The 24998-nt window shown below is 36.5% G+C and overlaps 1 protein-coding gene across 2 annotated transcripts in view; it reads left to right on the top strand.

The window, feature by feature from the left end:
* The first annotated feature begins 72 nt into the window (after window positions 1–72).
* The window catches only part of TBC1D22A (TBC1 domain family member 22A), a 189268-nt gene continuing 164342 nt past the window's right edge, over window positions 73–24998 (top strand). The window contains exons 1-4 of one of the 2 annotated variants that reach the window (XM_075492382.1): window positions 73–275; window positions 2879–2935; window positions 5732–6072; window positions 6868–7047. In XM_075492382.1, the coding sequence (XP_075348497.1) occupies window positions 214–275; window positions 2879–2935; window positions 5732–6072; window positions 6868–7047 (640 nt within the window). In that variant the 5' untranslated portion in view covers window positions 73–213. The remainder of the gene's footprint in view (window positions 276–2878; window positions 2936–5731; window positions 6073–6867; window positions 7048–24998) is intronic. The other variant, XM_075492373.1, reaches the window with a different exon arrangement.

Below are 24998 nucleotides of genomic sequence, written 5' to 3' on the forward strand. Positions count from 1 at the left end.
CCAATCTGACCCACCCGGCAGCACTCTCACTTCTGGTTGGCTGGAATTTCGAGCTGCCTTGGGGGGCGAATGAGGAGCGGGGTTGTTTCCTGGTCTCAAGATGGCGGCGCTCAGTCCCGTTCCCGTGGAAAGGAATGGGGGAGAGTGAAGCCTGAGGGAGCGGGTTGGGGCCGCGAGCCGCGCCGCGGGGAGGGGGATGAGGTGACGGCCGCCATGGCGAGCGACGGGGGCAGGAAGCAGTTCTGGAAGCGGAGCGGCGCGAAGGTGCCGGGCAGGTGAGAGGGGCCGTGGGAAGGTCGGGGCCCGCGGGAGGAGGCTCTCCGCGGCGGCCGCGGGCCCGTCCCGCCACCAGCTGGAGCGCTGGGCGGCGGGGCGAGCCTGCATCCCGGTGGTGCCGGGCCGCGGGGAGCGGTTTTGCCCAGCCCCGCCGCCGGCGGGCCCGTCCCGCTTCGTTGTCTCTCCAGCACCGTGTTCTGCCGCCCCGACCGCTGAGTTCAACGGATCCTCGTCGATCCTGTGCCCTCTGCAGGGAACGTGTCCGGTCGGTCACTGCTCGTAGCTGGGAGGCTGGCGTAGGGCCTCTCCCTCCCTCCCTCGGTTCTCTCTTGTTACCTCAGTGCCCGGAGTGTTTCAGTGTTGGGCGCCCCTAGTTATCTGATCGAAGATCGCTGGTGGTCTCAGTAAGCGGTAGTTATAACACGTATCAGAAAAGTTGTTAAATAATTATCCGAACTCCATTCCCACCCTGATATCATGGTCAAAGGAGTTAATGTAATGTTGGGGGTGTATTCCCTGGAAAATTTTGAATAGGAGAATGTGTTTGTAGCTCTTAGCAATGATACAAGTTAAGAAGTTTTGTGACTTGATACAAGTTATGATATTTTGAAATACTATGCAGGAAACTGCACATTGTAGGTATATAGCCATATTTTAGTTTCTGCATGATATTTTAAAATATCACCAATTTCTCAACTTTTTTGCTGAAGTGTGAACAGCAGACCCAGTTGTTGTCTCGTTGTGAAGAACTACAAACACATTCTCCCATTCAAAATTTTCCAGGGAATACATCGCCAAAGTCACATTAACAGTTTTGACCATTACGTCAGGCTGGGAACGCATGTTCAGGTGTTTATTTGACAATAACATTCTCTGCTGCCATCCCTAAACTGTTCTCACAGTAGAGTAATTCAGATTCTTATGTTCTTTTTGTAAGAATGATGTGTAGTCTTCATTCTAAGAGAACAGTAACTCTATACTTCATACCATTTACCTGAATTCAGCAAAATAATCCTGCTCATTTTTTAACTTCTTTCATTCTCAGTTACCCATAAGCACTAACTGGTAGTGGTTTTGTTTCTCTACCTATAAACTAACTCTTACAATCCAACTGTTCTTGTTTCTCTGAACTTCCTATTTTGTAACTTTGCTGAGTCCTTTGGGAGTAAAACACTTTTGACCCTCCTCAATTACACAGGGTCTATGAATAGTTGCAGTTAATTAATTTGCAGGCAAGTGGAAACACGAGGACACTGTGGAGACTGTGCTTTTGTGTTTGGTTGTTTTTTTTTTTTTTAATAACAATGTGGAGAGGATTGTTGTTGCTTTATATTTGCGTGGATTTTCATCATGGTCATTCATAGTGTCTGAAGGAAAAGGCAGATTCTGTCTGTATGCCAAAACAGAAAGTGACACCTGACCCTCACATGAGTGTAGAGCACAAGAGCACAGAGACTTGACTGTGGAGCGTATGGCATACAGTCATATAGAAAGACTGGTGGTGGACTGACTTTTTGATTTGCATGGAATCACATAAAAAATTATAGAGTTTATAAACCACCACCCTTGGTCATCTCTAGGGCTAATTTCACTGCTGTTAATACCACCCCTGTAGTATAACTCTAAGCGTCTCTTGAAATTTGTTATGACTGCAGTCTTTTTGGCTAGGCTCTGTATCAGGTTTACTAAGGTCTGACTTATTTATATTTATGCTCTGGAGATTGGTTTTGATTTGTCAGGAGGGTGTGTTTGTCTCCTCTTATGTGGTTTTTAGTACAGGTTTAGGTAGATGGTAATGTTGCATGTGATTTGCTCCTCTTGCAATCAGAGAGTTTTGTAGTAATAATTTCCATTGTACTAATAGTAATTCCACATGTCAATCTTGATGTACTTTCTGTGGAGTTTTTTTACTTATAAAATAATTTTATAGCTGAAAACTGGGAGGAAATGAACTTTCACTTTGTAGAGAGTTTTATTATTCACGCAGTAACATGCTGTTTTGTAATGTTAGAGATTGTAGTGAATAAATATGTCTTTGGAAGCTTATTTATTGCAAAGGATTTGTTTTTAATACTCCCATGGCTTTTATTCTCTAACATGCCATCTTTTGCATTTTTTCTTCAAATTTATCAGCCTTGTACTTTAGTAACAGTTAAGAATTGACTGGTTGGATTTTGGGTGACAAGGGTACATAGAAGATTCAGTCATTGCAGATGTTTCTTTGAGAATTTTTATTTTTTTGGAAGAGATATATGAAGAAATGATAAATCAGAAAGGAGGAAGAATTTAAAAGCAGTGTAGATTCTTATTGTGAAGTTAACTTTTTTTTCCTTCTTTTAATTCCCGGTCAGAAAAATGTCAGCCTAAGTTAGCCTAGGCCTCAAAAAGAGCTCCTGTTTGGCAAATCTATGATTATTATTAAGTTACTTTTTAGTATACGCTTCAATTTCAGCTTCATTATTTTTAGTGGTATGTGGGATTCTTTGAAACATAAAACTATTGGAACATTTCAGCTCTGTTTATTATTGACTATTTATTTAATAGACAGAAAAGCCCCAAATGTTTTATTATTTTTGTAATAACTCTCTTTCTTTTCCTTTAGTATTCAACATGTGTATGGAGCTCAGCATCCGCCTTTTGATCCATTATTGCATGGAACGTAAGTGAACCTAATATTTCAATATTCCAGGTAGTTTGGATCTCCTCTGCCTTCTCTCCCCTTTTTCTTCCCTGTTGGCTATAAAGCTTATTGTTAATCTTCCTTTTTCAATTTTTGTCATAATCTTGACTTCTCTGTTTGGACTTCTCTGTTCTAACTTCTCTTTTGTGACTTCCTGGTGTTTACCACAATGGGAGCAACAAATCAGCTGTTCAGTTTTTAACTAACATAGATTGCCAACTTTATTATCTGTTTGCAGTGCCCTATAAATTGGAAATTTTATGGTGAATACTAACCTTAATTTAGCAGATGATGAAGCTTACAACTTGGGTATAAGCGGTTTTCCTGCATGCATCTTTCTGTTGATGGACTGCCTTTATTTGTCTGTCTGTAAGAGAAGAGAGTCAGGTTGTGATGTAGATCATTTTGAGGCAAAGGTGGGCATTTTGCTTGTGAGTAAGAAGACAGTAAATAGAATAGATTTGGCAGTGATTTGAGAGTTTATTGCCTTAGGTCATGATAATTTGATATCGGAACACAATGTACATGTAACCATCATTAGTAACCAAATAAATTTCATGCTGATAACCCACAATTAATGCAAATGAATGATTTTCGTCTCCTTATGGCTGAGGAGTTTAGCAAAATGCTGTATTCTGACAGCTTCTGTTTTTTTATATTTTGCTTTATTGTCCTTTTTTTTTTTTTTTGAAAGACCATTTGTTTTAAGCTTTGTCAATGACAAAGTTGTTTCTGGTTTGTTGCTAGATTTCATGGCTGCTTTGAAACCAGCATTGCTGTTTAAACACTGGTGTATGTGAGAATTTTGGGAGAATAGTATGACCAAGGAAATGAATGGCCCAAAGCGGTAGGGACAAAAATAATGTTAGAAGGAAAAGTATTGGCTTGCAAAGAGGTCATATTTCTAGTGGATTTTTTCAAGGGCTGGTTTGAAATGGCATGAGAAGTAAACATGTACTAGTTAATGTTCAGATGATACAGATGAAATTTGTGACCTTCAGGACTGAAGAAAAAGGAATGGGATGAATTGGTTCAAAATGTAGAGTTATGAGGAGAGACCCAGCAACAAAAACTAGAAGCTTATTGCTTGAAATGATGACAGAAGAGGAGAAAGACCTTGCTGCTTTAGACAATGATGACAAGTTGGGTGAAAGAGTTAGTGTTGTAGCACCTGTTAGGAAAGAGATTCCCTGTAAAGTGTAACAGAAACATTACTGACATTGTATGAAGACTTGTGAGAGAGCTTTTTCTGATTCCCAATTCTGGCTGCCTTGTCTTCACAGAAAAAAGGTAAACTAGCACAAGTAGAAAGACAGGGATGTTCAGAAGGGGCAATTAAGTTAATGGCAGTAACTTTTTTTTGTTTTTTGAGAGCAGACTGGGAAACTCAACTTAATGTCTTATTTAGCTGAAATCTGAAGGGAGATTTGATTGCTCTGCATTATTCTAAGTGAGAACAAGTGCCAAGCTAGGGAGGGATACTTGGTTCATCTCTCTTATACTGCGCATTGACAGAGGGACAAGAGGTTAGGAGCTGATCAGGGTACACTTAGTCTAGTAACTAGAGGAAATATCCTGCCTATGAGAAGAGCAAAGTTCTGAAGCAAATTCGTGCTGGAGTGCCTGAATGGAGAGGAATGATAGATCTAATGAGTTTTAAGGTGAGACTTACTCAGGTGTATCAAAAATAAGGTGTATCAAAAATAGCGTGGCCAGCAGGACTAGGGAAGTGATCGTGCCCCTGTACTCGGCACTGGTGAGGCCGCACCTCGAATACTGTGTTCAGTTTTGGGCCCCCCACTACAAGAGAGACATTGAGGTGCTGGAGGGTGTCCAGAGAAGGGCAACGAAGCTGGTGAAGGGTCTGGAGCACAAGTCTTATGAGGAGCAGCTGAGGGAGCTGGGATTGTTTAGCCTGGAGAAAAGGAGGCTGAGGGGAGACCTTATTGCTCTCTACAGCTACCTGAAAGGAGGTTGTAGTGAGGTGGGGGTCGGTCTCTTCTCCCAGGTAACAAGTGATAGGACAAGAGGAAATGGCCTCAAGTTGTGTCAGGGGAGGTTTAGACTGGATATTAGGAAATTTTTCTTCACTGAGAGGGTTGCCAAGCATTGGAACAGGCTGCCCAGGGAAGTGGTTGAGTCACCATCCCTGGAGGTATTTCAAAGATGTGTAGATGTGGTGCTTAGGGACATAGTATAGTGGTGGTCTTGGTAGTGTTAGGTTTACAGTTGGACTCTGATCTTGAAGGTCTTTTCCAACCTATGTGATTCTATGGTTCTGTGACTTGATTTTTTTTATGACGTGATTGCTTATGATGACTTAGGAGTGGACCTGATGACTTGATTACTGCTCCTGTGTTGTTATGCAGCAATTGCATTGAAAAGCCTGAAATCTCTACAGAAGTTCATGAAGTGCTATGTGTCCTGTCTGTCTTATAAACTATTACAGTTGTATTTGTTTTGTTTGACTTTGGGGTTGGTCGTCTGTTTTTTTCTGGTTTTTTTTTTGTTTTGTTTTTTTAAGATAAGGGAAGAAAGGATTTGTTCAACTTCTATTCAAAGCCAGGAAGAGTCAGTTTTTACCTGGCCTTGTTCTCAGACATATTCAGCTGTATGTTATCATGGGTGAATGTAGCAGTAACATGACTGGAGGGAGATAAATATTTGCTACCTATATAATGCCAAGCATGGACTTTTTTTTTTTTTGCCTTATCCATAGTGTTTTGCTTACTCCATTAGTAGTTCTCTAAATATTGTTTGTTTGTTTTTGAACAGCTTGATAAAACCAGGTTCAAAGCCACCTACAACTCCAGTGAAACTAAAGAAAGTCAGTACCTTCCAAGAATTTGAAAGTAACACAAGTGATGCTTGGGATCTTGGGGATGATGATGATGAACTCTTAGCAATAGCTGCTGAAAACTTAAATACAGAAGTGGTCATGGAAACGGCTCACAAAGTAATTCAGAATCACAGCAAGTTACAGGAACAGCATAAATTTCAGGAAGAACACCCACAAGAAGAAAAAAAAGTAGAATCTGCAGAGCTAACTTCAATTGCATGTGGTGATAATAGGCTTGTTAAATCAGTCAGTGAAGGTCATACATCGAGTTCATCAGGTATGTTAAAAAATGAAAAAGATGTTCAAAATCAAATGAGGAGAGCTATAATATTTGCCCTTTAAGACATTAACCCCTTTCCAACCTTCTCTTAATACCACAGGAAAATATTATTAATCAATATTGATTTATTTGAGGGAGATACTGCATGCCATAGTAAACCGTAAAGCATGTGTGTGAGAAATACATGGGTGAGGGAAGAATAATTAAACTGTTTTGTTTTCAGCCTTAATACATCCTCAGTTTTGGAAGGAAGTTGCGCTATTCGATATATTTTAATGGTTAACTGCACCAAGATGTAGGCAATTAATAGTATTCCTACTATTGTGAAAAATTATTAAAATATTGTGAAAAATTGTTATTAAAATGCTACTGTATAAAGTATATTGAACAACTGGAGAAAACCATGCATGTAGACTGGGAAGTTCATCCTCGTGATCTGGTCTGTGTTTTATGTATAAACATTAAAGTAACCAATTGCAATGATTTCCCAGTCTTTCTTTTTTTGAATAGCGAGGTGGGGTAGAAACAGCTTTTGGTAGCACAGAGATTTTAGAAATCAATTAGCCTTGTTGTTAGTATGATCTCTAATTGATGTGTTTTATTTGTGGAATACAGCTTGGAAGAGGAATGCTCCTCTTGCTGAATCCAACTCATTTGAAGTCCAAACTTGTGCTATATTTGAGCTCACATTTGTCCAAAACATAATTCTATTTTAAATTTACAAATTAAATTCAAGTTATTAGTAGCTTTCTCACTGATTGAGGCTAACTGTTACGTTTCTTTTCCCTTCAGATAATGCTAGTGAAAATTCTTCCATGCAGAGATCACAGTCCCTTCCACAAACTTCCACACCTCCCTTGGTGAGTGGAATGGTAGACTATAATACCTCAGTTACTCCTGCATTAACTGAAAGAGAAGCATCCCGATTAGACAAATTTAAGCAGCTACTTGCTGGCCCCAATACAGATCTTGGTGAGTATTTCTTATAGGACCTATGAATTACATCTAAATTATTCTTTAACTATAAAATTTTCCTGTTTGTTTTAGTGTTCTGTCTGATGGCTTGGTTAAGTTCTAATCCTTTCAACATTTAGAATTGGTTTTGCAAAAGACAGAATATAATTGAATGCTTATAGTATTCATGCTTGTAATATGCAATTTGCATACATACTACTAATACGTAGGGTGTTAGATAGCTTCTTGTTCTTTTCTTTCTCACCTTATTTCTTCCTACTGGACTAACCTCTGGAGAAAAACCAAAGTATAATTAGCTGTGTTTAGTGTTAATGCCTCATAATGGAACAGCATGCAGTATAAGAATGATTCTCACGCTTAGAAATATGAATGTGAAAAACAATGAGGCGTGGAAGTATTACTGCTTGTCTACTCAGTGAGCATTCTTCATGTTCACGGACTGATACAGTAGTTCTGTGTCTCATCTGTGAATGCTGACAACATGTTAATGTGAAAACAAATGTATTGTCAGATAACTTGACTGTTCCCTTTGTGCACTGGATTTGAACTGCTGAGTAGTAAATACAAGTGCTGAGAGGGTATCACAGAATCAAATGGCTTTGTATCCCAAGAGAAAATCTAGAGCAAGTAGAAATAGTATACTGCATTTGGAGAACTTGGCTGGTCACTTAGAAGTAGGAGTTTATGTCAAAATAATTAATAAACAAAATCGACTTCGAGTTAGACCATTCTGGAAGATATCTACAGGAAACTGTTATGGAAGGAAGTAGAAACTGCGTGTTTGCAGTTCTTGAATTGACACTTTCCTGCCCTGTAGTTGTCATGAGACTTCTTTGGTATAATATGGTCCAAGTTGTGGCTTTTTTTTTTTTTTTTTCCTTTCTGTGCTGTGACTTATAGTGAGATTGATGCTAGCAAAGTAGAACAATGGAAACAATACTAACTATATAAGACTTAACACTTCAGTGAGTTATAGGACATTCTTATAAAATGCAACTGTGAATAAACTCTGAGGTGTTAAAACAAATTACATATTTTATATAAGCTTGAAAATGGTAATCAAATATAACTTTTTCTCTCTTTGATCTAACATGTTATGAGCTATGTGATTGTGACTGAAGTGAAAACTCATACAACTTTTAAGAATGTTGTAATGGTAGAAATCTTTGTTACATAAGGTTACAAAGTCAGAGGGAAGACAAAGTTTAATTTAAACACATCTATTTCAGTTTCACTTTTGCTGTCTAATGAGATGGGAATACTTTCCCTGTAAATCAAATTTAGGGAGTAAAGGAAAATATTTTGGAAGGGAGTGAAAGAAAATTTCCACTCTTATTAGGAGTGCAGCCACCCTGACTGTGGTGAGAGTTTAGTCAATGTTATTTAAACAAACTCGGTTTGTGTCTTTCCCTATTGATCTTTCTAAATCTCACACAGAAATATACATAGGAATATGAAATTTGAGTATGTTGCTCTTATATCTTCTATCAATATCTGTCTATTGACATAGAATATATCGCAATGTTCTTTCTTGTAGATGTCACTGAATAATGCCTTTTCTATGCCTGTTTATAGGAAGCTTGTTCTTTCTCTTGCTGTACAAACTATGAGTACACAATTTGAAGTTGTGTGAATTAGACTTTTAAGTCCAGTTTTGATTTTTTTGATACAAATATTTTGACTTTTGTATCTGGGATATATCCAGTAGCATTTCCTAATAAATCTATAAATAATTCATGATTTTTCTTAGTGAAAGAAGTGAACTCTTTATTGATGACACACAAACTCTTGATGATCATGAAGCCATTAGTAGTAATCATATAATGTAGTCCAAGCACTACCATCACATATGTATATATTAGGGAAAGTGTGTGTATGCATATATACATATACAAACATGTATATACATATGACCATATGTACAGTTCATCAGAGTTTGGTGTGTGCCTGTGTGTATGCGTTTCTGGGAGTTGTTTGGTTTAGCTCCATGTTACAATGAAGACTATGTTTAAAAAGGAATCTTGATTTAATGACAGTAGTAGCCTGGGAAACTGTTGTGGGTTGTGTGTGGTGGTTTTGTTTGGTTTTTTTAATTGTTTTTGGTGTGGGTCCCCCCCTTCCCCTCCCCCCTCCCCGAATAATACTGAAAATGGACTAAGGTAGAACTAGGTAACAGGCTCCAAGCTAAGACTTGTAGTGAGTAATGAAGGGACAGGTAGCTATTCTGTTGCAGCTGCCTCATTCTGTCTGTGTGTGTGTGTGATGTTGTGGTATGTGTGGGTCTGTTTTGTGTTGGGTTAGTGGGGTTTTGTTTGTCATGATGAATTGAATTAGTGGGTAGTAGTCTTGGAGACATTTTCGCAAATATTTCTGTTCATTTCTGCATGTAGTAGTGTTGGTTTTGCTTGGAAGTAGTAGTAGCAAAAGTAAAGAATTTCTATTGACTTTGTTTTCTTGATATAGTTTTGCATATTGTTGAAAGAGATTATGTGACAAGTCCTTTCAAAGCAATATAAAAATAAGTTAATCTGTGGAACTGAAACAATGTCATACACATTTTCAACTAAAAGTATTTCTCTTATCATAAGGTTAGAAATCAACATAGACTAAGAACACAAAGTAATACAAATGACCTTGAAATCCTTTCAGTCACACTTGAATAATTATTATCATATAAAGACAGTGTAAAATGCAATGTTAGTCTTGTATGTCAACTAGGGGTTGTGAAAGAGTGTGTTCTTTCACAAGAAAACTCTCAAAAAGATGGATTACGCATATAAATTTGGAAGTGAAGATTATTTTAGCCATTGAAATCCACTAATAGATTTTGGAGTTGGTCCATAGGTTGGATATTGTGAAGCAGTGGAAATAGGTAGGGTCTATCAATCCCATCAAATTATACACTGAGCAAAATAATATACCAGATATAGTCTGCAACTGAGATATGAATCCACTGGTAAATATTACATAAATATATAATGACAGAACCATTCTCAAAGGTTCTGTGTACAGTTTTATCCAGCAGATGCTTACACACACAAGTAGTTACTAGAGCAAAGCACAATCTGAGAACACAAACTAGGAAAGGAAGGGAAAAAAACAAACCCAGAATTCACAGAATATAAAAGAATTAATTCTTTTAGGTTACTTAACTCTTACTTAAGAGTAAAGAGCCTATTTCCATGGCTCAAAAGTGCCCTTAACCAATTTTTTAATGTTTTGTAGAGCTGAACTAATAAACTCACTCTTGTAATTTATAATTGCCCTTGTAGTTGTTCTGAGTCTTCCCTTAAGCCCTCCTAACACACTTTACTTCTCTGTCCTGCAGGCATTTTTGTTGTTTGCGTGATAAACAGATGCAAATAATATGCCTTATTTCCACTTGGCACTTTTTATTTGACTATTGCTATGCTGTTATTACCTCTAATATAAATGGGGAAAGTATAATGTGAATTGGATGTCAAGAGTAGTTAGCTGTATGGAAAAAAAAACAAAACCCAGTTCCTATAGAAATGTTACTTCTAGGTATATGATTTATGCTGCAGGAGAGATGTATTCAAGAGCCCTGACAATATACCTTCAAGTAGTAATATAATGCAAAGAATGGGGAGATAATCTCATAAAGTTAAAATTACAAAATGAAAGCTGTTAAGCTGAACCATGTTACAGCGAGAAATGTGGGCTGGTAGAAGGGGCCTGTTGTAAGAAGCAGTTTTGGTTGGAGAGGGACTTGAGGACTGACCCCCTGCCAATTAGATCAAATTGAGGTATACTGGGTGCAAATTCAGGAAGCAGGATAGGATTGGAGATGGCAGTACAGCTGTGTTTAGTAGACAACTGCAGAATAGACTGTAGGGCTTATGTGTCTGCAATGCCTCCCACTCCTGGTACTGCATGCCAGGTCATTCAGAGAGAACAATTACACTAGTTGTTTTGTGCAACCTGTGCTTATGCTTGCCTTGCAGTCAATTTGACATAGATTTACTTCATTTTAGGCCTTGTCTTTCCTTGTAATGGACCTTGGGTTACTGAATGAAGATGGGCTCTGTGCTTGCAGAATCTTTTGCAAACAATTGGTTGCTTTAAGAGGAGGGGAGGGGATGGGACTTCAACAAAGCAGCATAGGGAGAGTGTCTCTGAGAAGAAATTCTCTTTCCTTCAACAGATCACTGTGTACATACTTAAGAGGGACAGTACTGCTATGTCTATTCAGTTTCCAATTGAAGTTTAATTCTATTAAATTTGTTAGGCTTGTGTTTTTAAGTAGTCTTATACAATGTTTTAGGGAGCTGTTTGCTGTGCAAACACAATGTAAGCAAACTGTCTTGATAAAATCAGACTGACTTACAACAACAAACAAGTTATCTCATACTTGTAACCTCAGCATAGCAGATGTATGATGGGTTTTGTAATATCAATTTAAAGAATAGCTTATTAAAGCACTTCCTTAACTCCCTCTTTGTCTTCAAATCAACTAATTCTCTGCTTTTTTGACACACATATAGCTCACGAGTATGTAGTTGGATGTCAGAAACATGTTTGTTTAAATCAAACAATAACCAACAGTAAGTTTAGTGTACTGTGTTCTCTTGATTTAATAAAGCTTCATAACATTGTAATGCTACTGTTATGCAACATAGCATGTGTATCAAACTTTTCAGAGTTAAAACAACTAATTTCTTAAGATGTAAAGTTGTTCTGTGTGTCAAGGTGACTTTTCTTTCTACTTAATCACAATGTATTCCAAGTTGAACAAAAAATAACATTGAAGTTTTAGCATACTACCTTGGTAAAAATAATGGAAGATCCTGTAAAAGCACCCATGAAAATGGTAAAGCGTTCCTGTCTTAACTTGCTCATATCACTGTATCCTATATTCACCTTCAAAAGCTCTTGTTTCTTTAAACTTTTTTTAAACTCATCTATTTCTCTTACTCATTCTAAAAAAGTCTCTAAACCTTTGTAGAGAGCTGTCCTGGTTTCAGCTGGGATAGAGTTAACTTTCTTTCTATCCCTCTATCCCAGCTGAAACCAGGACAAGAGCATCACAAGCTGCTGAGTTGGGTGCTGTCTCTTAGCCAGTCTTTTGCTATAGAAGTAGTAGATAATGTTGTGAAGTCTTACAGAACATATAAAGAATTGATGAACCTCTGACTAATCTGATGGCAAAATCTGTAATTTATAAGAATTACGAATGATGTAATCTCAGACTATCTCATAACAATAGCTGGTTGCCTCTGTGTACTATAATAAAAGAATTCTAGGGTGGTTCTCCAGAAATGAAATTTAGAAAGAAAACTTACTAGATGTCTTTTTTTTTTTTTTTCCCCACCACAGTGGTCATCTCTATTGCTGCAGCAACTTGAAAAGTAGGATTTTCCTATTTGTGCTTGGAGTTGTTTATACATTCTAGATGTATATTAAACCTGATTAAACATAGTAATTTTCTTTTATTTATGGTTCATAAATATAGTAGTCTGTAACAGCAATCTGTTATGTCCTTTAAAACTGGTTGTCAAACTGATGTTACTGAAAAGTTTCAATAACTTCGCAAAATGCATTAATTGAAATCAACTTGATTAATTTTGTTCCCAGCCTCATTAATTTATCTGCACTGAACTGCATAGTGATTTCTCTGTGCTCCTAGTCCATCCATGTCATTTAGAATTTTATTGCCCCCTGCAGTTTTGAATTATCTGTAGTTGATCATGTTAGTGCTTATTCTTCTATATCAACGAACTGGAATAGTATCAAGTGAACAACATGTGTCCTACTGCTGCTTCATGTGACATGCCGTTAGTCGTATCTATCTTTTCAAACTATTATCACTGAAAGGTGTCCTCTGCGATTCCTGTTCTGTTCTAGTTAGCTTGTTATCTGCAAAACATGCTTGCCTTTTCAGCTAATAAGCAAGACTAATAAGAAAAGGTCAGTACTCTACTGGTAGGCTTTGGAACATCTTTTTTATAAATTAAAAATCTTCTGAAAGAAATCAGTGCTAAATATCCATAAATGATTCCTATATTAATTGTTTTTTGCAGGATTAGTATTTTGTCTTCCTATTTTCTATGGCTTGGTCTCATAATTTGTGGTTTCAGGTAATAATAAGCATTTATTCTGATTACTGCTTTAGTGGGATATTTCCATTTAAAGGTATCCATTTATTATTTTTCATTGTAACTAGGTGGTAATAGGTTCTTGAAACAATTGTGAGAGGATTTTGTGTAATTTGTCTCTGGAGGATGTATTTCGCTTCTTTTGTAAAGATATTTGATTGACATAGTCATTGCATTACATAATGAGTGTTGACATTTTTAACTAGTTTGCTCTGGATTGGACCAGTCTTTAAATTTTTTTAGTAAACCTTTTCTTTTCTTCCAATTTTTCCTCTCTGTTTTCTGTACCTTCTCTCAGCTCAGGTTTTCATCCTCTATGTTTTCTTGCCACCATCTCTTCCACTGTTAGAAAAATAGAAACTTAATTCACAGTTAGTTACTTTATTTGCAGTGACTTGAATTTGTGCATCCATTGAAAAATTGGCATATTAATATTTCTGCAAATGTTTTGCCATATTGTAGGAATTAACTCATCTGCAGAAAATGGGTTGATGCTTTGTCCCTCTGATTTCAGCTTCTTTTGATGGTGAAAAGAACCAGAACTTAAATTATAGTATGAAATTTTCATAAGATTCCCTGATCTTGCAATGACTTTCTGAAACATCAGTACAGTCTGTTAAATATGTCTCCTTTGCAGGATAACATTCTCCACATATGCAAACAGATTATAAACTGATTTTTTTTTTAATGCGGTATAACTGGAAATTGTTTTGCAATAAAGTGTGTCAGCTTCAAACATAGCTCTAAAGAAGTATCCTTTGAAATGATAACTTAAGTTAGATTTAGAAAAATGCCTAGAAGAAAGTCAGAATTGTTATTAATTTTCCTGATTGCAAGATGTAACTAAAGAATTCCTTTTATATAATACTTACATTTTTTGGTGTTTTGGTTACATTACATAAAATACTTACATTTTTTTTCAATCAAGTCTTGCATTTAAAATTTTTTACTATGTGCACTGCTTCTTCAATATGAAAGCCTAATGCCTGTTAAGATAGTTATGTTTGCCAGCTCAAGCTGGAACAGAGGCTGGTGTAAATTAAAGGTAGAACCATTGTAGTGGTTTAAGTTTGAGAAGTACATGGAAGAAAGCTTAAATATGAGAAGTGTCTTCTATGGAAATGTACTTCCAAAGTTTGACTCTTGCTTTTATATTTAGAAGGAAGTCAGAACGGGAAGATAGATATATATATATATATATATATATATATATATATATATAAAATGTATATAAAGCAGTTATTGCCTGGGAAAGTAATCACAATGGAGCATATTTCACTGTGTATGTTTCTGTTATGCTGCCCTCCTGATACTGATTATTGGTTAGATATGCCCTCACATGTGTTTTTAGCAATAATGGATATCTACTTTGGAGATGTAATGCATGTTTGCAGTTAACTGAGAAAACCTTATGTGGATTAGAGGTTACGGGCTAGCCTTTTACAGGAATTTGATGTAATAGAGGTGGGAAATGAGGGAAAAGCTTTTAAACCTTATCCTGAATGTTTAAAAAAATTGTAGCTCTTACTGTTATAATTATGAGTCTTTACTCCAATGACTGTATTGGAAATATTATATTCCGTTTAGGTATAGATGAGGTTCTTCAACAGCTAGGTGTTTGTTCTTGGTTAATGCTGACAATTAAAATGAGAGTAAAAGGATTTCTCATTACACATACTTGCAATTTTTCATTTTTTGTGAACTGTGAGCAAAATTCGTCTTCTCCACCTCCCTTAGTGCTTGACCACAAACTGAAATTTAGCCTTGTTTCCTGTCTTTCCAAATCCATGAAACGTTTAGGAGGAATGCACTACAGTCCCAGTATTCTTCTCTTTTCAAGTTGATTGGCAGACATTAGTGCTTCTTAGAGGCAGGAAATACTAAAATGTCAGATGCCTGAAAGTGGCACAGAATTCACTATGTTAATATGAACAGAAAGAGCCAAATTCTGAAGTAGTTGAAAGGCAATCTGTAAACTATTTTGGACGACCAAGTCAATTCATTCATTTTGCAAGATTGCCTGCTTTTTTTATTTGACTTTCCCAAGCTCAACTTTGAATGCATATGGAGCAAGTGATCCAAGAGCAGAACTATAGCTCCGTTAGGTGTGAAATTCTTCCATGTGAAATTCTTTGCCTGATCAGGATCCTCTTTATTCTGTATATCATGGAGTTTGTCAGCAGCTTTCCTCCTGAGCCAAAGATATTGTGGGGAATTATGAAAAGAAGGGAAGTCTTTGCTTTTCTTATGTGGTAAATAAACACATATTGTAGGTAGACTTAATGGTTTTGGGTTTTTTTGTTAATGGAGGAAGCTCTTTAGTACTAGCTCCTGTGAATAATTGCATGAATTTTGTAGTGCAGTAATCTAGACATGTCTATTAATCCTGATTATTGTAGTTCTGCCTTTCTTGTACTATAGTTTCACTATGAAGGACCAATGTCAGTTAGATTGCATTTTTGAATGTAGCTATTGCGTAGTGTTGGTTTTTTTTTTTTTTAAAGTCTGTTTATTTAGTTTGTTTTGTAGGAGTCTTTTCTTAATAACATGAAGCTTTAATATTATAGTAAGTAAATTTATGCCTTGGTTATTTGTTCCAAATGCATATGAATATATATTTTTTTTAAAAAAAGGTATAGAGGAATGGAACACAGCTGATGTTGTCCAAAAGTAAATAATTATTACTTGACTGTTCACTTAAAAACTGAATTTTTCTTGTGATTGGTCGACAGACTGCAAAATTCCATCTTCTCCCCAAACAGGAGAAACAAATACTGTGTGTTATTTCTAAATAAGTGGGAAAATTGTCTCCTTTAATTAATTGGTACTGTAAGTGGTATTTCCTATTTTCTGTATTTCTGTTTAGAGATACCTTAGTTCTACTTGGAAAGTTTGTTAGAGACTGTTTGAATGGCTTTAAGGTAAAAATAAAAACAGTTGATGATGCACAGAAATTGAATGTTGCAGGAGAAATATGAAAAACTATAATGCCAGTTAAAATCTCCTGCCAGCATAGTTGTTCTCCAGTACTTATTTTCATAATTGACATTGTTGGCTTCACTTGTTGTAATTCTTTCTTAGCGGTTTTATTAATCTTCCTTTTGCCTTAGTTTTCTTAATCTTCTGTTCACTTGCTTTCACATACCTTCTAACCCCAACCTCATCTACTTCTGCTTCTCCAACTTTCTACGTGGAATAGCAGACAAGGTGTACTTTCCCGCTCTTTTCTAGCAAAGGTCCTGAAAAGGGTCTTACCCTGTATTTACAGCATTGGATTGGACTTTGTTTTCTGTTTTCTGCATGCATTCAGAATAACTCTTTGTTCCATTGAGAAGGTTAAGGGCAGTGTTTGCTTGAAAAAAAATTTAATGAAGTGCCTAACAGAGCTATTATTCATTTTGGAAACCAGTTGCTGTGGTTGCCATAGTAATAACAAGCCTTCTATTAAAGCTATTTTCTATATGTACTGCCTGTATTGTAACATGCTGTTGGGGGAGCTGCAGTTCCGTGAATCTAGGCTCTTGAAAGAATTTTCCAGCTTTGTATAGTTAAATTATCCAAGGAATTTATGTTATAGGAACATAAAACATGTAAATCTAGTTTATCATATCTATCGTGGAGTTGTTCATGCAGGCCATCACTTCATGTAGCCGTTTATAGTAATCTCAATGAAATAACAGCTGTATCAAAATGAATAATGCATACAGAGAAATTTTGAACTCCTTTAATATTTCTTGACTTATTTTTTATTTATTTGTAACTGATAGAATGATGAGCTTGTAGTTCCAAGAAAAATACTTGTAGACTTGGTTGTTTCCCCTCGTGTGTTTTAGGTGTAATGAGTAATAGCTCTAGTAATAGCTTGTGGGGTTAGAAAGCTGGTAAACTAGTGGCGTGTTTTCTTTGTAGAATGCCCCATGAAATATTTATGGAATATAAAGAGTCTTTAAATCTACTGCAGTAAAAAGATACTGTCCTAAGGTTTCTTTTAGAATAATTGCTTTAAACTTTTTCTTCTTCAGAGAGAAGAAATGTATATCTGAATGTATTGTAGTAAACCAGATAAAACAAAATTTTCCAAAATTAAATGAATTATATCAATTTGAAGCATTTACATACCACATTATCCCCTCAGAATAAGATAACCTAACCCAACAATGCTTCTGAAAAAAACAAATGCTGTCTCCTAAGCAGAAGTGACAGTTGGCTCGTGCTATCAAATGGAGATACTTTTGGCCTAAAATCTATGGGGATTTATAAATATTTTGATACTTATTGGTCACAGAATTATGTAAAATAATGGGACAACTGAAAGACAGAGTAGCAACTGGGGTTCAAAGTGTTGCTTCAGAAAGTTCCTTTCAATCTGGGACAGGGTTTATAGACAAGGTTTTACAAGTACTGCTCTTGGATCTGGCTAATTTCAGTTCTGAATCAGTAGGTTAAACTTAATTTTGTGCTCAGATTTTTAGCAAGTGATCATGTCTATGATAAGAATGTTTTACAACTGCTCATTTTCAAAATAATTGTTCTGGAATTTTAAGAAAACGTTAATTATATTGAAGCAAGGACTTTTTGCAGTGCTATCTTGATTGAAAATGTGTGTCTGAATTGTAGGTGGCATTAAAACTCCTTTGTAGAAATCCTGTGCGGAGGAGTATGTTTTCCAGCTCATAACTAGGCCATCTAATCCCTTGGGAAATCTACAAGGGGAAAGAGTTAGTATAATGACAATAAATTGAAATTATGCTTTGACTAGGGAGAATGTAACATTTCAACCAATGACAAATAGTTTAATGGTTAATTAGATATTAAATAGAGGACAAGTTTGAAATATAAGTGCAAGTACATTTCCTTGGTACTCTCAAAGTCTTGGTTGAGGATGGATTTCTTCTGATGCCTTGATTTAAAGAGTTGCAAACTATGGGGTAGACATATATAGTCAAATAGGTTTTTACAAGACAGTGATTTCCAAGTTTGAAACCTTCACACCTGTACTTCTATAGTGCTACATTCTATGCAATAAAAATTAATAAACTTACTGTGTGGTTGGAGTCTGTACCCTACACAGAAGAATTGTAGTAGCTTTAGATTTGTTCTTTATTTGCCCCTAATTTCATTCTTTCCTGTTTGGCTTTATTAAAAACAAAATTGAGAACACTCTAATAGTAAAGGACTAATTTGGGAAAAAAAGCATGTCCATGGCATCACGGGTATAGAAATGCTGTGAATATTTAAAAAAAAAAAAAACCCTGAAACCAAAGAAACCCCAAAACAAAACCAAAAATGCCAAATAAAAAAAAAGCCCCCAGCACTTTAATAATACAAGTCTTTTCTTCAGAACTATTGTGAAGGGGTATCAGCATGGCCAAGACACTATTGTGAATGAAAACAGGGGATAACAAAGCTGTGAAGTTCAGATGAGCATTTCTTCAGAAGAAAAACTAAAATTCAGGCTTTTTTGGTGTAAAATATTAGCCATTCCTACTGCTATGTAAACAATTAAAGAAGTCAATGTAGAGGAAATCTGTAGTTAACAATTCTTTTGTTTTCCCTGATTATAGTTGCATTTGGATAGGTGCTCTAGGAATGTTCCCCTCAAAGCAGTAATATCAAGTAAATTGGGTTTTGTGTTCATCCTTTGCCTTAATTATTAACAATAATGGATAAGTAAAAATGTTTCAGAAATTAAATATAACCCGCACCTAGACTCTTCATTTTGATCATTAGATGCTTTTTCTGCATTTGATGTTGTATAGACAAATTTTTTTGATGGTTCTCTTATATTCTGCTGATCTTCCTTCCTAAAGATCACCTAGAATAAGAGTGGAGTGCTTAGGTGTTAATGATGAGAGAAGGGCCCTAGTTACACTTTTGCTTGCTGGAAATTGATCAGAGAAGGCTTGTACATTGTGTATTAACAGCAAGTAATATATATAAGTTTTATACTAAGTACTATAATATATAGTATATAATATAATTTCCCTTCTTTTGGATGTTATACTAAACTAAAATAAAGAACTCAAACCTCAAGGGCTAACAATAAGAGTCAAACAGCTAGAGTATTTTGGTATGCATACAGCTCCAGCTGCATCATCAGACTTTCTGTCTTTTAATTTACCTGCTTCATCTTAGCAAGTTATTTTTGGCATCTCTTTCCATTAGTTGGCATTCATCCTTTCATTTTGTGAATCCATTGAAATGGTCATAGAGGGGAAAAGGCCAAAAACTTTCAGGAAAGGAAGGAAATGAAAACTTCTGCTGGTGTACAGGTTGAAGAGATAACAGCTTCCCCATATAGAAAGCTGACAGAAGTTAGAAAAGTAGTGCTTTTTTTTCCAGCCTCTCTCTATCTTTCTGCCTCCTCTTTGTGAAGGAGATCTGTAGATGTAGGTGAGAACTATCCCGTCTCTTTGAAGCTGTGAGATGGGTTCCAGGTTTGGAGCTTCTGTGGCTGTCAGGAGCCATGTGGGGCTGGTGACAGCTTTCAAGGCCAGACACTCAGGCATGCACAGATAAACACAAGGCGTTCTTCTTTCTCAGATGCCAGGAAGGATTCTGTATCGGATGTTGTGTGAGCTGACATCTTGTCCTCATTTTTATCCTGCCAAGGCTGTTTATAAGAGCAACATATAGTACCTGTTTTCTAACAATGTTTTGTCAAGTGTCTCATTTGCTTCTGTTTCTTGGAAAGATGCTGTTTTCAGAGGTATAATCAAATAGATTTTTTTTCTTTGTGTAACATCTTTGTGGATTTATTTGCTCTTAAGTCAAGCTTCTGACCTCTGTCAGGCATTTCATATGTTTTTATAGCTCTTTTGTGTTCTCAACAAATTCATGTCTAGCTATTTGCTCCCTTGAGCATGCTGTGTGTTACATATTGGCCCAGTATGGAATTTTTTTAAAAATAAGTCTTTTTATCATGTGTTATATGGAGAAAATTCAGCTGTAAATGGATTTTTCTATTACAAGGTACTATAGAATATGAATGTACTTAGCACTTCTCAGTGGGAAAGTTAAATATTCAGTGGGAAACATGGGAGGAAAAGGGAAGACCAGGTGTTTAAAAGAAAAGCTAATGAAAATTGGATAAAAAATGTGATACTGTGGCAACTTGGAGACTAGAACTTAGTATTTTAATTTTGAGATAAAAACGACAGAATGATTTCACCCCCCTCAGCTCTTTTTTTTTTAATTAAGATTCATGTGTCTCAAGGTAACCTGAGAACTTCAATGCAAGTATTTCAATTACGTGATATCATTTGATTTTATGAAGTGATTTGGTGGGTCATTTATAAGAATAAAGCTCATCTTAAAAACAGTAAGAGATACACTTCTGTAAAAGTTATGCATGTATTTCAAATAAAATGTACATGTAATTCATGTATTTTAATAGTATTATTAGAACAGCTTCACTGACAATCTTTTACGTTTATCTAAAATGGTACTCTATGTATATGTTTCAATTTGCTCTTGCCTCTTTGTCACCAGAAGCATTTTTATTTTATGCTATAGTAGTGTTAGACTAAGTCTTCTAGGAGTGACTTTTTTCCTGCTTTTATAATTGTTGTTGGTAAGGGCAGGGTTCTTGGTTTTCTTTCTTTGTTTTGTTGTTGAACCATCAGGGGGAAGCATAATGTGAATTGATGCTTTAACAACAGCCATGTGCAAGGGTCAGACCATATGCTTTTGGGGTGATAATCATGAAAGCTTGCTACTACACCTGATAAGAATTCTTGCATAGCCCCTTTCAGTTGTAATGTGTGCTGTTTGTCACTGACAAAATGCTAGTTGAGCTCACTGTAGTGAAAAGTTAGGATGAGAATTTTATATGATTTTTGGAGTAGTCTGAGATCCTGGAATTTTGGAGGGCTGTGATATAGGACAGCGGTCAGTGTTGGTGCAGAAATGGAGTTATCACATAACCAGGGCTAATGGGTTGTGATGGAATTGACTTAACTCTCAGATGTGCAATCATCTGTCTATCTAACAGTTTCCATACTGAAAGCAATTACCTTACCAGTTAAGAAAGCAAAACCAGAAACAAAAGCTTTGAGAAAATTCAGAAGGATCCTGTATGACGTGAAAACAGAGTAGAGGAGGTTATTAAATACAGTCCAAAAGGTAAAGTTCTGTGTCAAATAAGGAGAGTAGAACAGAATATAAATCCTGTCAGGCTAAATGCATGGAAGCACTTCTAAAAGAGAGTTTGAGAAACAATTTGCAAAAAGTATAAAAACTAGTGTTAAGTGCTTTTTATCAAATATTCTGGGAGAAGGAGTATTGCCAAAGATTCTGTAGGCCCAGCAGACAATCCAGGTGTTAAAAAGAGCACCCAGAGAAGATAAGGCTCTGGCAGAGGAACATAAGTAATTATTTAATTTGTGTTCAGCGTTCAAGAATGTAGGGAGGTATTCACTCCCAAATCCTACATTATGGAAAATCAGTCAGAGGATCTGTTTCAAAGAAGTGTTACGTTGTAAAACAAAGATGTTTTGTCCTTGGTGTACATTTTTACTTCCATGTCCAGTGCTGAGATTTTCTTCCGGAAAGAGCAGTCCTTTGAAACCCAGTCCCATAGGATGTGTACTTTATTGTTTGGAATTACATGACAGCTCACGCCATCCCTAATTAAAGGGAATGTATGTTCATTGCAGAATAGTGTCAGCAATGAAAACTGATTCTTCTTGAAACTTGCCAAAATAAAACATTATTCCTCCTTTCTCTTTAATTTTCAAAGAATGACTGCTTAGTTCAGTGAGTCTTACAAGTAGTTGTTTATATTTAGCCTAGAAGCGGAGGTTTCATTTGAAATAGTGCCATAATTTAAATCCTTTTTGTCAAAACTGTCTTTGCTTGGTCCTGAACCAAGGAAGAGAAGGAAAGCTTAGCTGCATCACAGGATAGAAAGTTTTACTAGAATAAGCTATATTCCAATTTGTTTGCATAGTTCCTATCTTTGGCCTTAAAGAAGTTACTTAAGAGTAAGTGGAATTTTTGTCCTGGATGATTTGTCACTGATTTAATCATATGCTCCATGTTTCTGATTCTAACAGTATATTTGCATCTTTTCTTGTTTTATGCTTGGGGTTTTTTTTCCCTCTTTACATGGGTTGTTTTTAGAGGTTGGTACTCATGCTTGTGCATAGATTCCTATTTGGGTCGATTTAAGGGAGGAGCAAAAAACGAGTTAAGGTGAAGGATTAAATAGAGGTCAATGGGGTATAGAACTGAGAATGAGCAGTTGATGTTACTTGAAAGTAATAAAAGTAGTTTCTGACTTGCAACTTATTTCTATTTTCTGCATATACTGTGGTTATTACGTAGTTTGTAAATAGTGTGCTTGGACATAACAGTAGCCAAAACTTGAAGCTTTAGCAAAATAATTGTGTAAGGAAGTAATAAACTAATGTATAAGATGTGTTTCCTTTCAGCCAGACTACTAGTGACACAAATAGATCAGACCCGTTAAAGCATACTTGTTCATAAATACTGCACAAGGACTAGTGGAGCAGTATGATGCCCAGTTGGAGATCACTTGCTTTTGAAGACTTGGGGCCTTTGTTGTTATTAATCCAACACTGGAGCTTATAATCATGTTCTGGGATGGAGGAGAAATACATATATAATTTGTAGATGTGTTTAGTTAAGGCAGATAGTATCTCTTTTTTTTTTTAAATTCATAAACTATACTAAATACCATTTTTCTAGTGTTGTTCATATTATATGCTTACTTTGCCTTTACTTCTTCTGACCAATCCCTGCCTTTTTGGCTGTTAGACGAATATAACAGTGATACTGTTACTTATAGTGCTTGCTAGCTTGGGGATTTACTTGACATGGAATCGTGGGTAGCATTGGAACTTGTTGCAGACGCTTTAGGGCTGCAGGCAAATATCTAAGCTGGTGACTGCCCTGCTCAGAGGCTGAGCTAACTCCCTAGGGTGTAGAGAACTACTGCAGGCGACGTGAGAAATTGCTGAACATAAGAAACAGTGTGAGAAGCTGACAGAAGTTACAGACAGCACCCTATAGGATACCTGAATTTCACAAGTAGTAAAGGGGGAATTGTGTGAGAAATGTCCAAACAGTGCCATTGCATGGAGGGGAGCACTGGGGCCACTTTGGAAGGTGCAGTGTTACAAGACCAACAGTGTAATCATTTCAGAAATACCAAATTTGGGTGTAGTTGTAGTGAAACTGGGACCACTAAGGGAAGAAGTAATTGGAATGGTTTGTTAATTTGGGGCAGAGAAAAGGAGGTAGAAGAGTGGTGAAAAAAGGAGATCAAGTAATGGTAAAAAGGGTAAGGTATGTGACCAGGTGCTGTCTGGGGGTACCTGTTGGGCAGCTTGTGCTTGATCATGGTAGTTAAGAGTCTGGCAATAAACTAAACCTGTTAAGACCATACAATACAAGTCACACCTACTTCAGCTGCCAGGAGGACTTAAGGGATGAGGGCTTCCTTAGGGAAGGAAGGAAGTGTCCTGTTATCACTGGCTTGGTGCCTCTTCCAGACATGTTTTGGAGCCACCACTCCATAACAAGATGGGTATTGAAATATCTGATTTATGGTGACTCTGGTCATTCACTGCCAATACTATTAGACTGGGTGGTAGTTCTTGCTTTTGACAGTCACTGAGAACTTATAATATTAGATTTGTATCTTGTCTGCTTTTGTAGACTAGAAAATTGGAATTGCATGTAAATCAGAATCATGGATCCATCTTCTGCTTGATTCAGGAAAATTGCTAAAGTTGCTATGACCTAAAACTGTAGCATATGAATTTACAAATTTGCTTTTTAATTGCAACACTGTTCTTGATCTCAGACATCTGTTATGAAGCTGGCTGTTTCTGTTCTTTGGAAGGCAAAGATTTTGTTTTAACTTGAACTTCTTGGATAGATGTCTATTTAAGGCCAAATATCAAGATCTTTTAAAGATGATCACTTAATACCACGATAACATAATTTCTCTGTTTGGGAATTTCTGTGTCCTTCACTTTGTTGCTCACCATCTCCCCTCTCCCTGTCCTGAAAAACTAGTCCCTCAAAGCTATTGCTATAAAGAACCAATTCCTGAGAGCCAAAAAGCCCATTCCAAGTAGCAGTGTACTCAGACTTTTGTTCTGTTTTGAAGTAGCAGACCGTTTTTCATCTTTTCTTGATGTAAAAAAAAAAAAAAAAAAAAATCTTATTTCTTGGTTTTCACTTCAGTGGTGTCCATCTGCCCTTCTTTGAAACTCTCCTTAATGAAGCCTATTCCTGTCCAGCTGTGTGTTCTGTACCCCAGCCTTGCTGTGTGTCATGGCAGAGCTGTTTGTGTGGTTTTTTTGTCATAGGTATTCTTGGGTTTTCTTCGGAATCCGTTAGTGCCTTTTTTCCATTGTTCATGACATCCCATAGCTCTTTGACTTTAGAACTGCTTTTTGTTTTCTATCCTCAGTGTATCAGCAGCCAGTCTCTCTGCTGTTGCACTTAATGCATCTCTGTGCCCGAGCCTCGGTTTTTATTGTGAATGGACAATCCTGGGTGCCATTTCCTATGTAGTATCAGTGAAATTCAGGAGTCACTTATTTAATATCGGAGAATTTCAGTTGCTTATTACATCTCTTTCCCATTGAATCCCTTGTGTTTGCAGTGACAGCATACTCATGATGAAGTATATTTGTTGTGCCAGCCTGTGATATGTAGTCCAATTCAAACTTCACCCTCTTTCTTAATCAGTGTTTATAGTCTGCACAAGTTTTGCTTTCACTGTTTCTTTGAGACTTCAGTTCACACTGAACTCTAGTAGTATCATATTTTTCTAATGTTACTGATCTTTTAGTC

Source organism: Mycteria americana, chromosome 1 (assembly GCF_035582795.1).
Source record: "Mycteria americana isolate JAX WOST 10 ecotype Jacksonville Zoo and Gardens chromosome 1, USCA_MyAme_1.0, whole genome shotgun sequence".
Lineage (NCBI taxonomy): Eukaryota > Metazoa > Chordata > Aves > Ciconiiformes > Ciconiidae > Mycteria > Mycteria americana.